The sequence below is a fragment of the Hypanus sabinus genome, chromosome 23, assembly GCF_030144855.1.
Source record: "Hypanus sabinus isolate sHypSab1 chromosome 23, sHypSab1.hap1, whole genome shotgun sequence".
NCBI classification, from domain to species: domain Eukaryota; kingdom Metazoa; phylum Chordata; class Chondrichthyes; order Myliobatiformes; family Dasyatidae; genus Hypanus; species Hypanus sabinus.
In genome coordinates this window covers 52,117,849-52,135,516 of record NC_082728.1, presented here as the reverse complement: position 1 = coordinate 52,135,516, position 17,668 = coordinate 52,117,849, and the positions used below count along the sequence as shown (strand labels likewise).

The following is a 17,668-nucleotide window of genomic DNA, read 5'->3' as shown; positions in this document are numbered from 1 at the left end:
GTATTGTGTGCAGTTTTGGTCCCCTGATCTGAGGAAAGACATTCTTGCCATAGAGGGAGTACAAAGAAGGTTCACCAGATTGAATCCTGGGATGGCAGGACTTTCATATGAAGAAAGACTGGATCGACTGGGCTTATACTCGCTGGAATTTAGAAGATTGAGGGGGGATCTTATTGAAACGTATAACATTCTAAAGTGATTGGACGGGCTAGATGCAGGAAGATTGTTTCCGATGTTGGGGAAGTCCAGAACAAGGGATCACAGTTTAAGGATAAAGGGGAAGCCTTTTAGGACCAAGATGAGGAGAAACTTCTTCACACAGAGAGTGGTGAATCTGTGGAATTCTCTGCTACAGGAAACAGTTGAGGCCAGTTCATTGGCTATATTTAAGAGGGAGTTAGATATGGCCCTTGTGGCTAAAGGGATCGGGGGTATGGAGAGAAAGCAGGTACAGGGTTCTGAGTTGGATGATCAGCCATGATCATACTGAATGGCGGTGCAGGCTCGAAGGGCCGAATGGCCTACTCCTGCTCCTGTTTTCTATGTTTCTATGTTTCGTAACTCCTTATATTCTTTCTTCAGGAACTCAACCCTACTCCTATCTATGTCATTGGTCCTCACATGGACCATGACATCTGGCAGCTCAGCCGCTCTCCCGAGAATACCGAGAACTCGATCCGAGATATTGCGGACCCTGACACCAGGAAGGCATCAGACGATTTGGGATTCTCGTTCTCTCTCAGAATCTTTTATCTGTCCCCCTAACTATCAAATCCCCTATCACTACTGCTGTCCTCTTTTCCCTCCTTCCTTTCTGAGCTGAGGGTCTGGTCTCGGTGCCAGAGACGCAACCACTGCAGCTTGTCCCTGGTAGGTCATCCCCACCAACAGTATCCAAAACAGTATACTTATTGTCGATGGGAATGGCCACAGGGGTGTTCTGTTCTTTCTGTCTATTCCACTTCCCTCTCCTGACAGTCACCCAGTTACCTGTCCCCTGACTTTTAGGGGTGACTGTCTTCCTGAAACTTTGATCTATTACCGCCTCTGCCTCCCAAATGATCCAAAGTTCATCCAGCTCCAGCTCTAGTTCCAGTTCCCTAACTTGGTTTGTCAGGAGCTGTGGCTGGATGCACCTTTTGCAGTTGTGGTCATCAGGAACAATTGTGCTGTCCCTGACTTCCCACATCCTACAATCGGAGCACTGGACTACCTTATCTACTGCCTCCATTACCAACTCCTAAGTTAATTAAATTAATTAAAGAAACTTACCCAGCCTTACCTCATGCAGCAAGCTCGTCCTCCATCTCTTCTCACCAAAGCCTCAAAGTTCCACTCCTTCACTGGCCCACTCACTCACTGGCTGCTCGCCACTGTCCTTTTGGTATACCTAGTCCATGCTTAATTTTCTGTCCATTAATTTTCATTATCTTATACAAAGGTCTCATGATCTCTGGATTTGCTCGTGCTGGTGCAGTTCTGGGGGAGGAAGCTTACATTCGACGTGCAGCACAGGCTGCTGCCTTCCTGCAGGAACACATGTTGGATCAGAACAGTGGACGGCTCCTACGCAGCTGTTACCGTGGAACTGTCAGTGTTGTGGAGCAAGGGTGAGTAACTATCAAAAAGGAAAGAGCTGACCTCTTTGCACATCCTTTTCAATAACAGATATCCCTTGTGGATGGAATGTAATCTTGAATGGGGCTTTCTCTCCCTTATTTCCATAGCTTTATATGTGAACCTTTAAGGCATTTGCTGTTGGAAGATGAAAACAAAGATGTCGATTAGATGCCACCAGTATGTTGGTGAGAATATCTGGTGAAAGTTGATTTGGTGCATTAAGAATTGCAAAAAGCAACATTAATAAAAATGAGAAGCTTTGCATATAACACCTTGCCAGATCCCTCTTCAGGCATTAGCCTATGAATGTTTATATGGCAAGATCAACTTTTATTGAACTTAATAGTTGCGGTTATACAGTTATGAGCCATGGAGATATTAGTACAAATACCACCAATGCAGAAGGGCAATTTAAGTTTGGTTAAATATTATGAGCTGTTTCAGTAATACTTGGTGTCAGTAGTGTCAATAGAGTTGCAATTACAAAATTCTCAAGTCAAGACATGTTTATTGTTATTTGCACCATTACAGTGAGGTGTAAGTACTGTGCTTCATTGTAGTTGTGCAAACAGCAATAAATGAACAATATGCAGCAAGGTCACAGGGAGAGTATACACCACTGTGCCAGTGTCTTTGACCAACGCACACCCCTATACAGTACTATTCAAATGTCTTGGGCACGTACTGTATATATAGCTAAGGTGCCTAAGATATTTGCATAGTATCATAGTAATTTTATGTATTGTACTGTACTGCTGCTGCAAAAAAACAAATTTCTTGACATTTGTGAGTGCTGATAAAACTGATTCTGATATGGGTCTCCATTGTGGACTGAGAGTGGGAGGAGGGTAGGGAGAGGTGAAACATGGTTGGGAAAAGGGGAAGGGAGAGGGAAGCACCAGAGGGATATTCTGTAATGATCAATAAACCAATTGTTTGGAATCAAATGACCTTGCCAGTGTCTCAGGGCTGGGTCTGTCTGCAGACATGCCACCACCACCCCTGGCACTCCTATATATATGTGCCTGAGACTTTTGCATGGTAGAGTAGGCTCAGACAATGCAGACTGTAAAAGGTGAAAAGAGAAAAAAATTGTGTGTAACACAAAACATTTGTGACAGTAGTGCATTCTGACTGGTGGTTCAAGGGAGGGACTTTGCTTCTCTTTGTAACTTCTGACTCCTTCTGCCACATGTGACACCCATAGTAGTAGAAACATAGAAAACCTACAGTACTATACAGGCCCTTCAGCCCACAAAGCTATGCTGAAAATGTCCTTACTTTAGAATTTATCTAGGGTTACCCATAGCCTTCTATTTTTCTGAGCTCCATGTACCTGTTCAGGAGTCTCTTAAAAGATTCTATCATATCCGCCTCCACCACTGTCACCGGCAGCCCATTCCCCACACTCACCATTCTCTGCATAAAAAAATTACCCCTGACATCTCTGTACCTACTTCCAAGCACCTTATAACGGTGCCTTCTCAAGCTAGCCATTTCAGCCCTGGGAAAAAGATTCTGACTGTCCACACGATCAATGCCTCTCATCATCTTATACACCTCTATCAGGTTACCTCTCGTCCTCCGTTGCTCCAAGGAAAAAAGGCCAAGTTCACTGAACCAATTCTCATAAGGTATGCTCCCCAATCCAGGAAACCTTGTAAATCTCCTCTGCACCCTTTCTATGGTCTCCACATCCTTTCTGTAGTGAGGTGACCAGAACTGAGCACAGTACTCCAAGTGGAGTCTGACCAGGGTCCTATATAGCTGCAACATTACCTCTTGGCTCCTAAACTCAATCCCATGATTGATAAGGCCAATACACTGTATGCCTTCTTAACCACAGAGTCAACCAGCACAGTAGCTTTGAGTGTCTGATGGACTCGGACCCCGAGATCTCTCTGATCCTCCACACTGCCAAGAGTCTTACCATTAATACTATATTCTGCCATCATGTTTGACCTACCAAAATGAACCACTTCACACTTATCTGGGTTGAACTCCATCTGCCTCTTCTCAGCCCAGTTTTGCATCCTATCGGTCTGACAGCCCTCCACACTATCCACAACACCCCCTACCTTTGTGTCATCAGCAAGTTTACTAACCCATCCGTCCACTTCCTCATCCAGGTCATTTATAAAAATCACGAAGAGTAGGGGACCCAGAACAGATCCCTGAGGTACATAATTGGTCACTGACTATGAATATGACCTGTCTACAATCACTCTTTGCTTTCTGTGAGCAAGCCGGTTCTGGATCCACAAAGCAATGTTCCCTTGGATCCCATGCCTCCTTACTTTCTCAATAAGCCTTGCGTGGCCTACCTTGTTAAATGCCTTGTTGAAATCCATATACACTATATCTACTGCTCTACCTTCATCAATGCGTTTAGTCACATCCTCAAAAAATGCAATCAGGCTCGTAAGGCACAAGCTGCCTTTGACAAAGCTATGCTGACTATTCCTAATCATATTATGTCTGTCCAAATGTTCATAAATTCTGCCTCTCAGGATGTTCTCTATCAACTTACTAACCACTGAAGTAAGACTCACTGGTCTATAATTTCCTGGGCTATCTCTACTCCATTTCTTGAATAATGGAACAACATCCACAACCCTCCAATCCTCTGGAACCTCTCCTGTCCACATTGATGATGCAAAGATCATTGCCTCCCACAGTAGCCTGGGGTATATCTCGTCTGGTCCTGTGACTTATCTGACATGATGCTTTCCAAAAGCTCCAGCACACCCTCTTCCTTAATATCTACATGCTTCTAGATCTCTATTATCACCTAGTTTTTGAACCTTTTGTAAGCTGTTCTTCTGACTATATTTACAACAGCCTTTGTACACCACGTTTCCTGTACCCTTTCCCTGTCTCATTGGAACATACCTATGCAGAATGCCAACCAAATATCCCCTGAAAATTTGCCACATTTCTTCCGTACATTCCCCTGAGAACATCTGTTCCCGATTTATGCTTCCAAGTTCCTGCCTGATAGTCTCATATTTCCCCTTACTCCAATTAAACACTTTCCTAACTTGTCTGTTCCCATCCCCCTCCAATGCTATGGTAACAGAGATAGAATTGTGATCTCTATCTCTAAATGCTCTGCTACTGAGAGACCTGACACCTGACCAGGTTCATTTCCCAATACCAGATCAAGTATTGCCTCTCCTCTTATAGGCTTATCTACGTATTATGTCAAGAAAACTTCCTGAACACAGCTAACAAACTCCATCCCATCTAAACCCCTTGCTCTAGGGGCATGCCAATCAATGTTTGGCAAATCAATATCTCCCATCACGACAACCCTGTTATTATTACACCTTTCCAGAATCTGTCTTGCTATCTGCTCCTTGATGTCCCTATTACTGTTGGATGGTCTGTAAAAAAAACTCTGTAGAGTTATTGACCCCTTCCTGTTCCTATCTTCCACCCACAGAGACTCTGTAGACAATCCCTCCATGTCTTTCTCTATTTTTGCAGCCGTGGCACTATCTCTGATCAACAGTGCCACACCCCAACCTATTCTGCCTCCCTCCCTGTCCTTTCTGAAACACCTAAAGACTGGCACTTGAAATAACTATTCCTGCCCCTGAGCCATCCAAGTCTCTGAATTTGGCCACAACATCATAGCTCGAAGTATTGATCCATGCTCTAAGCTCATCTGCTTTGTTCATAATACTCCTTGCATTAAAATAGACGCATCTCAATCCATCGGTCTGAGCGCATCCCTTCTCGATCATCTGCCTATCCTCCCTCTTGCGCTGTCTTCACGCTTTCTCTGTGAGCCTCTTCTTCCGTTTCTTCAGTTTGGTTCCTATCCCCTCGCAATCCTAGTTTAAACTCTCCCCAATAGCCTTAGTAAACCTCCCCTCCAGTATATTGGTCCCCCTGGGATTCAAGTGCAATCTATCCTTTTTGTACAGGTCACTCCTGCCCCAATAAAGGTCGCAATGATCCAAAAATCTGAATCCCTGCCCCCTGCTCCAATCCCTTGGCCACGTATTTATCCTCTACTTCACCCTATTCCTATACTTACTGTTGTGGCACAGGCAGTAATTCCGAGATTACTACCTTTGTGGTTCTGCTTCTCAACTTCCTTCCTAACTCCCTGTAGTCTGCTTTCAGGACCTCCTCCCTTTTCCTGCCTATGCCATTGGTACCAATATGTACCGAGACCTCTGGCTGTTTTCCTTCCCACTTCAGGATAGCGTGGACACGATCAGAAACATCCTGGACCCTCGCACCTGGGAGGTAAACTACAATCCTGCTTCTTTCCTGCATCCACAGAATCGCCTGTCTGATCCCCTAACTATAGAGTCCCCTATCACTGCTGTCATTCTCTTCCTTTCCCTACCCTTCTGAGTCACAGGGCCAGACTCTGTGCCAGAGGCGTGGTTACTGTTGCTTGCTCCAAGTAGGCTGTTCTCCCCCCCCCCCCAACGGTACTCATGCAGGAGTACTTGTTGTCAAGGGGTACAGCCACAGGGGTGCTCTCTAGCATCTGACTCCTGTCCTTCTCTCTCCTGACTGTTAACCACTTATCTGTGTCCCAAGGCCCTGGTGCAATTACCTGCCTGTAGCTCCTCTCTATCACTTCGTCAGTCTCCCTGACTAGACAAAGGTCATCGAGCTGCATCTCCAGTTCCCTAACCCAGTCCCTAAGGAGCTGCAGGTTGACGCACCTGGTGCAGATGGGGCTGTCTGGGAGGCTGTGAGTTCCCGGACTTCCCACATCTGACACTGAGCACAGAACACCAGCCATACACACATTCTTCCTCTCTGTATTCTACGTAGGCAACCTACCTTGCCTCGACCCTTATTGCCTAAGCCCCGTTGAGCTAAAGCCTTCCTATTCTGTCTCCCTCTACTTCGTCACCCTCTTTATAAAGCTGTCTCCTTTTAAACTCTTCTCGCTGTACTCACTGGCTGACGTCTATGCACTTACGCAGTTGTGCTCTGATCAAACTGCTGAAGAAATAACCCTCAAATGGATTAACTTAAATGGTTCAATGAGTCAAAAATACAATAAGGTGGAAACCAGATGAGCCGGAAGGCATTACAAAAACACACTCAGCCCAGGCTACCTTAAAGGTCACACCTAACACACCTAACGTGGAGTAGTTCTAATGTAGTGATATACATAAAATCATACTCAGTCTACATTCCAAATTTCTCCATTATTATCTCTAAACAGAAAATGCTAGAGGTCGGTTGCTTAGGCAGCATCTCTGGAGAGAGAAGCAGAGCTAATGTTTCAGTCTGGTGACCTTTCATCACAGCTGACACATACTCTGTGGCAAGCTGTTCTGATGAAAAATTGTGGACCTGAAAAATGGGCTGTTTTTTCACCACAAATGTCATCTGACCTGCTGTGATCTTATTGTCTTCCCAGCATTTTCTGTTTTTATTTCAGATTGCCACCTTCTGTGGTTTTGCTTCTTCATTGTGATGATTTGAAATGTATTACCAGTTAGAAGACAGAACCACAAGAGGTGGGAACACAGTGATATATGCCTTCATCATTGGTTCTAATGCAGATAGTGGCTCTTGATATTAGAAAGACATAAGCACCTCCAGTGATGAATCAGTACTCATGTTAACAGCTCTTGGAAGGAATATTGAGAATAGAAAGAGCACAGAATATGCTATAGATAGTGGATTTTAATACCCAACCCCAGCAGTGGCTTGGTAATACTATCACTGGCTGAACTTGGAGGACAGGCTGGGCTTGCTGCAGGTGGTATGAAAGAGAAGCTAAGTGCATATTTTGAATTTGTCTTCAGGGAGGAAAGCACAGAAATCTATGAGAAAAATTGTGGAGAAACAGATTTCAGTTGGTTGAGGAAGTAAAATATATTAACCATTTTTTAATAAAAAAAAGAGTCCATTGGGGAAATTAGGGGGACTGGAAGGTGATTAAGTGACCTGCACTTTAGCGTTTAACAAAGGATGGAATGGAAGTTTGGAAGTAATAGTTCAAAATTCCGCATTTTCTCGAACTGTTTTCACAGATTGATAGGTTAAAAAAAATATATAACCCTGACATTTAGGGAAAGAAGGAGACAGTAAATAGGGAACTATAGACCATTCTACCTTGTGTCAGTAGCAGAAAAAGTGATGGAATTTATTATTAAGGAAATAGTAACAAGGCACTTAGGTAATCAGACTGGATCAATATGGATTTGTGAAAGGGAAATCATGTTAGATTTTTAAAATTTGTAACCAACAGTTGTAGGGATATCAATGGATAAGGAATATTATGACTTTCAACAGGTCTTCAATGAGGCAACGCAGAGTAGGTTACTGTAGGATTTAAGGTAATATACAGGGATGGATTAAGGATTAGTCGATGGTCATAAAACTTGCTGGAATCTTGTAATCAGCGTGTTCAACAGCAACCTTGTTTGGAATTAATCACGTAATGATGCAGCATTGCTGTGATAGCAGTGTTAGACCCTGTGCCACAACCTCACAAAGTCAAATGTACCTTTTCTATTCAGAATCAGGTTTAATATCACTGGCATATGTTGTGACATATGTTATTCTTCAGCAGCAGTACATTGCAATGCATAATAATAAAAAAGATCTTTAACATATATATATATAACACACACAAAATGCTGGTAGAACACAGCAGGCTAGGCAGCATCTATAGGGAGAAGCGATGTCGACGTTTCGGGCCGAGACCCTTCGTCAGGACAAATATATATAATATATATATATTTAAGATATATATGTATTTAATTAATTAGTAATTCAGAAAGAGAGTGAAAGTGAAGTGAGCTAGTGTACATGGGTTCATTGTCTATTCAGAAATCTGATGGAGCTGGGACAAAGATGTTCCGAAAACCTTCAGGTTCCTGTACTTCCTCCTCGATGGTAACAATGAGAAGAGGGCCTGTTTGAAGGGCCAGTGCAACTTGAAACCATATGAATGAGAGCATTATGCCTTCTTGGGTGTGGCTATAGACAGCAAGACTGGTAATTATTGCATATTGCTGAATACTTTAGAAGCGAGTTATGATGGTGATGAGGCCTTATCTTCAATTGTTGCATTTTAGTGCAGAAGGTCATTATCCAGAGTGTCTTTAGATAGAGAAGTCCTGAATTTTACCTCTGGTGATGAAGGAATAATGGTATATGTCTAGATCTGAGTGGAGCATAACTTGGAACCCCTATTCTCTTTCTCATCCTAGTTGGCAGTGGTTATTTGTGTTGAGTACTTGCAAAAAAAAAAACTGCCTACAGAATCAAGAGTGATGAGTTCTAAAGTGTTACAGGATGTTTGTCTCTGGAGTGTGGGATATAAGCCACAGAAAAGGTAATTAATACAGTGATTGTGCACTTGATAGTTACCAACTCTGATCTTTTTTCAGAGCCAATCCCATCAGTGGGTTTCTGGATGACTACGCGTTTGTTATTCGCGGCCTGATAGACCTGTATGAGGTTTCCTTTGAGCAGCAGTGGCTAGAGTGGGCCCTGAGGCTTCAGCAGAAGCAGGATGAACTGTTCTGGGATGCCAAGGAATTTGGTTACTTCACGGATGATGCCCATGATACATCGGTGCTAATTCGCCTTAAGGAAGGTGAGTTTTCCCTATGCAAATTCTTTATCTGAACAAAGTCTTATTTCTGATGGGACGTTGCTTTTATGCATTGTTGCTACACCAAGCTTTTAAAGTGGAAAAATGGAGATTTCAGTGAAAAGTAGGCATTCTAACTTGTTCATTAAGTAACAAAATTGCACTAGTTTTGTTGTGTTTGTTTTTATGTGTAACAATATGGAATCAATAGTAGTTTCCTTAATTTAACTTTAATTTAGACCGGTTAAATTCGTCCTCCATCCGCCAAAAGTAGAAGTTCCTGGTGGCCAAACATTTTAATTCTGATTCCCATTCCCGTTCCAATATGTTGGTCAGTGGTCTCCTCTTGTGCCAAGATGAAGCCACCCTCAGGATATATTCTGTCTTTTTTATATTCTGTCACACCTTACATTCTGTCTGGATAGCTTCCAACCTGATGGCATGAATATTGATTTCTCCTTCTGATTAAAAATTACACTCCCCCCTCCCCCCTTTGGCCTCTTACCTCTTCTAACCTGCCTATCCCCTCTCCCTGGGTCCCCTCCTCCCTCCCTTTCTCCTATGATCCATTCTCCTCTCCTATCAGATTCCTTCTTCTCCAGCCCTTTATCTTTTCAACCCTTCTGGCTTCACCTATCACCTTTTAGCTAACTTCCTTCCCTTCCCCCTACTTTTTTATTCTGGCATCTTCTCCTTTCCTTTCCAGTCTTGAAGAAGGGTTTCAGTCCAAAATGCAGCTGTTTATTCATCTCCATAGATACTGCCTGACCTAATGAGATCCTCCAGCATTTTGTGTCTGTTGCTTTGATTAAATTCAGATTACTTTTTTAATATTTCCATAATCACAAACTCAAATATCACTATAGATGGCAAACACCTCTGTTGTCTGCTCTTGTCCAAGCCTACCCACTCTTTGCCAGCTGTGACGATATGTATGAACTCTCCTCTCCATTTCATCGCTGATCACAAGGTCAGCAGCTGTGGTCTTTCAATATTTGTCAATCTTTCTGAACACTTTGATATTTTGGAGACATTCTTCTGCTCCTAATAAGGCTGGGTAAAGTGGTGTTGCATCGTCTGTGACAGTTTTGTGGAAGGTCACCCAGCTATCAAATTTATACAAAGCTGCTTATTGTCACATGCACAAGTACATGTATGCACAGGTGAAATGAAAAGCTTATTTGTAGCAGCTTCACAAGTTCATAGTGTTAGGGACATGACATTCACAAGGAAAATGTAAGTTAAATAAAATTATGCACAAATTTTACAAGAAAGAATACAGTTAGTGCAAAAATGTCTGTTGTAGTGCAATGGATGTGGGGTTGTTAAACTGAGGTAGTGATTAGGATTTTCAAAGTTCAAAATAAATGTATTTTCAAGGTTGAGGGGTAATTAGTGTTCTTGAAACTGGTGGTGTCAGTCCTGAGGCTCCTGTGCCTATTTCCTGAAGACAGCAGTGAGAAGAAAGCATGTTTTGGGTGGTGGGGGTCCCTGATGATGGATGCTGCTTTCCTGTGATAGTGTTTCATGTAGATGTGCTCAATGGTGGCATATAAATCTTTGACAAACATCTATAGATATGTAATGGAGAATAGATCGACTGGCTGCACCACAGCCTGGTATGGAAACATCAATGCTATGGAATGGAAAATCCTACAAAAAGTAGTGGATACAGCCCAGTCCATCAAGGGGTAAAGCACTCCCCACCATTGAGCACATCTATACAGGGCATTGTTGCAGGAAAGCAGCATCCATCATCAGGGACCCCCACCACCAAGACCATGTTCTTTTCTCGCTGCTGTCGTCAGGTAGAAAGTACAGGAGCCTCAGGAATCATACCACCAGGTTCAGAAACAATTATTACTGCTCAAATCATCAGGTTTCTGAACCAGAGGGGATAACTTCACTCAACTTAACTGGTCCCATCAATGAACTATTCCAACAACCTATGGACTCACTTTCAAGGATTCTTCATCTCATGTCTCAATATTTAATATATTATTATTATTATTTCCTATTATATTATTTTATATATTTTTTCTTACTTTTTGTATTTGTACAGTTTGTTGTCTTCTGCACAATGGTTATCCTATTATGGTTACTGGATTTATTGAGTATGCCTGCAAGAAGATGTTGTATATGGTGACATACATGTACTTAGATAACTTGGATTGGGAACCTGACTCCCAGATGTTGACAAGTAGCAAGGCGATACACAACCTCTGCTGATGCAAGAACTTCTGATATCAGTTCTGCTGTTTGAATTGTATATTGACAACTCCTTGGCTCAGTGTTTAGGAACAGCTTCTCTGCATTCCGATTTCTGAATGGTCCATGAACCTATCAGCACTCCCTTATCATTCCTCTTTTGCACTATTTATTTATCATATTTTTATTGTACTTTAAGGTATTTTTTTTAATGTCTAGTACTGTTCTGCTGCCACAGAACAGCAAATTTCACATGTTAATGTATGACTGGCTGCATCACGACCTGGTTTGAAAATACCAATGCCTTTGAGTGAAAAATCTTACAAAAAGTAGTGGACTCAGCCCAGTACATCATGGGTAAAGCCCTCCCAACCATTGAGCACATCTATATGGATGCTGTCATAGGAAAGCAGCATCCATCATCAGAGATGCCCACCACCCGGGTCATGCTCTATTCTCATTGCTACCATCAGGTAGAAGGTACAAGAGCCTCAGGACTTGCACCACCAGGTTCAAGAACAGTTTCTACTCCTCAACCATCAGGCTCTTGATGAAAAGAGGATTGGTACTGATGACATAGGTAGGAAAAGGGATGAAGTTCTGAAAACAGACCACAGGGAGATAGGAAGGAAGTTGAGAAGCAGGACCACAAAGGTAGTAATCTCGGGATTACTGCCTGTGCCATGTGACGGTGAGTATAGCAATGGAATGAAGTGGAGGATAAATGCATGCTGAGGGATTGGAGCAGGGGACCTCTTTTGGGGCAGGTGTGACCTGTACCAAAAGGATGGGTTGCACTTGAATCCCAGGGTACCAATATCCTGGCAGGGAGGTTTGCAAAGAATATTGGGGAAAGTTTAAACTAGGATTGTGGGGGGGGTGGTGTTTGCAATCGAACTCTAGAGACAGTTGGCTCTCAAGTAGAGAAAGCTTGGAGACAGTGCAAGAAGGCGGTTAGGTAGATGACAGAGAAGGGATGCGCTCAGACCGATAGTTTGAGATGTGTCTATTTTAATGCAAGGAATATTATGAACAAAGTGGATGAGTTTAGAGCGTGGATCAGTACTTGGAGCTATGATGTTGTGGCCATTACAGAGACTTGGATGGCTCAGGAGTAGGAATGGTTACTTTGAGTGCCAGGCTTTAGATGTTTCAGAAAGGACAGGCAGGGAGGCAGAAGTGGTGGGGGCATGGCACTGCTGATCAGAGATAGTGTCACAGCTGCCGAAAAGGAGGAAGTCATGGAGGGATTGTCTCTGGAGTCTCTTTGGGTGTAAGTTAGGGACAGGAAGGGGTTAATAACACTACTGGGTGTTTTATATAGACCACCCAATAGAAGATAGGGAGACAGATTCTGGAAAGGTGTAATAATAACAGGGTTGTGGTGGGAGATTTTAATTTCCCAAATATGGATTGGCATGCCCCTAGAGCTAGGGTTTTAGATGGGGTAGAGTTTTTTAGGTGTGTTCAGGAAGGTTTCTTGGCAGAATATGTAGATAAGCCTACAAGAGGAGAGGCAGTACTTATAACCATATAACAATTACAGCACGGAAACAGGCCATCTCGGCCCTTCTAGTCTGTGCCGAATACTTACTCTCACCTAGTCCCACCGACCTGCACTCAGCCCATAACCCTCCATTGCTTTCCTGTCCATATACCTATCCAATTTTTTTAAAATGACAATATCGAACCTGCCTCTACCACTTCTACTGGAAGCTCGTTCCACACAGCTACAACTCTCTGAGTAAAGAAGTTCCCCCTCATGTTACCCCTAAACTTTTGCCCCTTAAATCTGGTATTGGGAAATGAACCTGGTCAGGTGTCAGATCTCTCAGTGGGAGAGCATTTTAGAGATAGTGATCACAATTTCACCAAGACCAAGGAGATGGTGGTGGACTTTAGGAGATCTAGGCCTCATATGGAGCCAGTGATCATTAATGGAGAATGTGTGGAGCAGGTTAAGACCTACAAGTATCTGGGAGTGCAGTTAGACAAGAAGCTAGACTGGACTGCCAACACACATGCCCTGTGCAGGAAAGCACAGAGTCGACTGTACTTCCTCAGAAGGCTGGCGTCATTCAATGTTTGTAGTGAGATGCTGAAGATGTTCTATCGGTCAGTTGTGGAGAGCGCCCTCTTCTTTGTGGTGGCGTGCTGGGGAGGCAGCATTAAGAAGAGGGACGCCTCACGTCTTAATAAGCTGGTAAGGAAGGCGGGCTCTGTCGTGGGCACAGAACTGGAGAGTATGACATCGGTGGCAGAGCGGAGGGCGCTGAGTAGGCTACGGTCAATCATGGAAAACCCTGAACATCCTCTGCACAGCACCATCCAGAGACAGAGAAGCAGCTTCAGTGGCAGGTTGCTGTCAATGCAATGCTCCTCAGACGGGATGAAGAGACCATTACTCCCCAACACCATTCGGCTCTACAATTCAACCACCAGGGGCAAGACATGTTAAAGTGCCGGGGTTAGGACTTAGCTTAAGTTACCACTCAATGCACTTTAGTAAACTATTTAAGAACTTTTTAAAAGCTATTTATTAATGCTTTTTGGGAGGGTGATTTTAGATGCATATCATTTATACTGAGTTAAATACTGTATGTAATTAGTTTTATGCTACAATAAGTGTATGGGACTCTGGAAAAATGTTGAATTTCCCCTTGGGGATAAAAAGTATCTATCTATCTATCTTTCTATCTATCAATTCTATCTCCTTTTCCTTTAGCATTGGAGAGGGATAGTAACAGACAAGTTAGGAAAGTGTTTAATTGGAGTAAGGGGAAATATAAGGCCATCAGGCAGGAACTTGGAAGCATAAATTGGAAACAGAGGTTCTCAGGGAAACGTATGGAAGAAATGTGGCAAATCTTCAGGAGATATTTGCGTGGAGTTCTGCATAGGTATGCTCCAATGTGACAGGGAAAGGATGGTGCTGTTGTAAATCTAGTCAAACAGAAAACTAGAGCTTATGAAAGATTCAAAAAACTAGATAATGATAGAGATCTAGAAGATTATAAGGCTAGCAGGAAAGAGCTTAACAATGAAATTAGGAGAGCCAGAAGTGGTCATGGCGGACAGGATTCAAAAAACCCCAAGGCATTCTACAAGTATGTGAAGAGCCAGAGGATAAGACGTGAAAGAATAGGACCAATCAAGTGTGACAGTGGAAAAGTGTGTATGGAACCGGATGAGATGTAGAGGTACTTAATGAGTATTTTGCTTCAGTATTCACTACAGAAAAGGAGCTTGGCAATTGTAGGGGATGACTTACAGTGGACTGAAAAGCTTGAGCATGTAGATATTAAAGAAGAGGATGTGCTGGAGCTTTTGGAAAGTATCAAGTTGGATAAGTCACCAGGACCGGACCAGATGTACCCCAAGCTACTGTGGGAGGCGAGGGAGGTGATTGCTAAGCCTCTGGCGATGATCTTTGCATCATCAATGGGGATGGGAGAGGTTCCAGAGGATTAGAGGGTTGTGGATGTTGTTCCCTTATTCAAGAAAGGAAGTAGAGATAGCCCAGGAAATTATAGACCAGTGAGTCTTACTTCAGTGGTAATTTGGTGGAGAAGCTCCTGAGAGGCAGGATTTATGAACATTTGGAGAGGCATAATGTGATTAGGAATAGTCAGCGTGACTTTGTCAAAGGCAGGTCGTGCCTTACGAGCTTGATTGAATTTTTTGAGGATGTGACTAAACACATTGATGAAGGAAGAGCAGTAGATATTGTGTACATGGATTTCAGCAAGGCATTTGATAAGGTAGGCCAGCGGTCCCCAACCACCGGGCTGCAAAACATGTGCTACCGGGCTGCGAGGAAACGATATGATTTGGCGCACCTGCACCTTTCCTCATTCCCTGTCACGCCCACTGTTGAACTAGGAACGCACGCGAGGTCATCAGTCGCCTAAACGCAGTGATACCCTAGCACCAGGGATCACTGGTTGGCCTCGGGTAACTGGCCACCTTGTGCGGCCGGGGAGGAATGCTGTTGCTACTGGCCTGGAGCGTGGACAGATGGGCGCCGCCTCTAAACCTGTTTAGCACACTAAATGTCCGTGGTGCTAAAATATTCGCAGACGACCTAATTCGGGCTCAGGGTTTCGTAAGTAGCAGAGCAGCTACCTCACTGTGATCTACTGAAAGTCATCCCTCGAGCCAAAATTTGTCAGCCGATAGATCCTACAAGGGATTGTGGGCGTGCGCCCTGTCGCACTCCTCGCTTGGACCTCGCTCTGGGGACCTCTGGCCCTTACCTTGTCCTCTCACCCCACCCACGACCCGCTGCACCTGGCCAAGGCGGGAGGCTGGAGTTCGTGCCCGGAGGCTGTCTAATGAGGCAATGAAGCCCTCAAAATTGCTTTGATATCTTGAGTCCAAGCACCCTGCACTTAAAGACAAACCCTTTGAGTTTTTTGAGCGGAAAAAACGTGAGCAAGCGGGACAGAAGCAAGTGCTGATAGCCATGAAAACTAAATTGCAGAATAGACTGGAAAGAAGGAACCCCCTTCGAGTAGTGCTATATTCTGGTCATGATTAACACCACGCCCGTTGGCCAGTCTGCAAGAATATTGTCAATATTTAACTGGTTCGCGGTGCAAAAAAGGTTGGTGACCCCTGAGGTAGGCCATGCAAGGCTTATTGAGAAAGTAAGGAGGCATGGGATCTAAGGAGACATTGCTTTGTGGATCCAGAACTGGCTTGCCCACAGAAGGCAGAGTGGTTGTAGACGGGTCATATTCTGCATGGAGGTTGCTGACTAGCGGTGTGCCATAGGGATCTATTCTGGGACCCCTACTCTTCGTGATTTTTATAAATGACCTGGATGAAGAAGTGGAGGGATGGGTTAGTAAATTTGCTGATGACACAAAGGTTGGAGGTGTTGTGGATAGTGTGGAGGGCTGTCAGAGGTTACAGCGCGACATTGATAAGATGCAAAATGGGCTGAGAAGTGGCAGATGGATTTCAACCCAGATAAGTGCGTGGTGGTTCATTTTGGTAGGTCAACTATGATGGCAGGATATTGTTACGAATCCCGTAACTGGAGAACTTACCAGCAAAGATAGAGAGGTCCGTTGAATGCTGATGTCACTATTTTCAAATGTTTTATTTATAAAGGGACACAAAAGTAGGGTTAATACATACATTCAGATAGTGCACATCGTCAACACTCAATCTAAAGCGCGGGTATAGTAATAATCATCATTAAGAAGTGAGCTCTGCTGTTGTCTAGGGGTTAATAGATTGTCCGTTGGAAATATAAAAGTCACTCAGAAAGTCTGCAGGCCTCAGCCCTTTGAAAATCGCTGGGTTTCATGTGGGGCGACCGAGAGAGAGAGATTGGGGGAGAAGAGAAAGAACTTGCCGAGTCTTGATGAATCTTCCGTGAAATCGGGGGAGCGTTGGTTTCCTCTCCCCGATGTTAGTTAAAAGCGGTTTTCTGTGATTCCAGCCACAAATTCCAATCCCGGAATCTAACGCACGTGGCTTCCTTCAGAATGGCTTCCCGCTGCTGCGGGAACACTCTCTCATGTCTTCTTGGTGCGTCTGAGGGGGCTGACCCCCTGAGACTCTCCTTTATACTTCTTCACGGGGTCGCAGGTGTCAATCAGGTTGGGATGATGCAATCTCTCTCTCAACCAGCCCACCTTGCCCGAGGGCTTTTCATGTGGTCTCCATGAGACAATAGTCGCTGTCGTCTTATTCTGTATCCCGGGTGGGACGTGCAATTTGGCACGTTTCTCTCTCTCTCTCACTTCCTGGGTCTACTGACCCCCCCCCCCCCCCTCAATGGGTGCTCTTGCGATTCTCACAAAGGAGGGGGCTGGGATCATAACAATATAGTATTAATGGTAAGACACTTGGCAGTGTGGAGGATCAGAGGGATCTTGGGCACTCATAGGGTACTCGAGTCCATAGGGCACTCAAAGCTGCTGTGCAGGTTGACTATGTGGTTAAGAAGGCATACAGTGTATGCCTGACAGGTCCTGACAGGATATTCCCCAGGACCTTGAGGGAAGTTTGTGTACAGATAGCAGGAGCTCTGACAGAGATCTTTAAGATGTCATTAGAAACGGGGATTGTGCCGGAGGATTGGCGTATTGCTCATGTGGTTCCATTGTTTAAAAAGGGTTCTAGAAGTAAGCCTAGCAATTATAGACCTGTCAGTTTGACATCAGTGGTAGGTAAATTAATGAAAAGTATTCTTAGAGATAGTATTAATAATTATCTGGATAGACAGGATCTGAT

General features: G+C 43.9%; 1 protein-coding gene across 1 annotated transcript in view; it reads left to right on the top strand.

The window, feature by feature from the left end:
* spata20 (spermatogenesis associated 20) overlaps positions 1–17,668 on the top strand; it is a 472,602-nt gene that overhangs the window by 176,548 nt on the left and 278,386 nt on the right. Inside the window, exons 12-13 of the mRNA XM_059948873.1 lie at positions 1,442–1,610; positions 9,006–9,214. Of these exons, the coding sequence (XP_059804856.1) occupies positions 1,442–1,610; positions 9,006–9,214 (378 nt within the window). The remainder of the gene's footprint in view (positions 1–1,441; positions 1,611–9,005; positions 9,215–17,668) is intronic.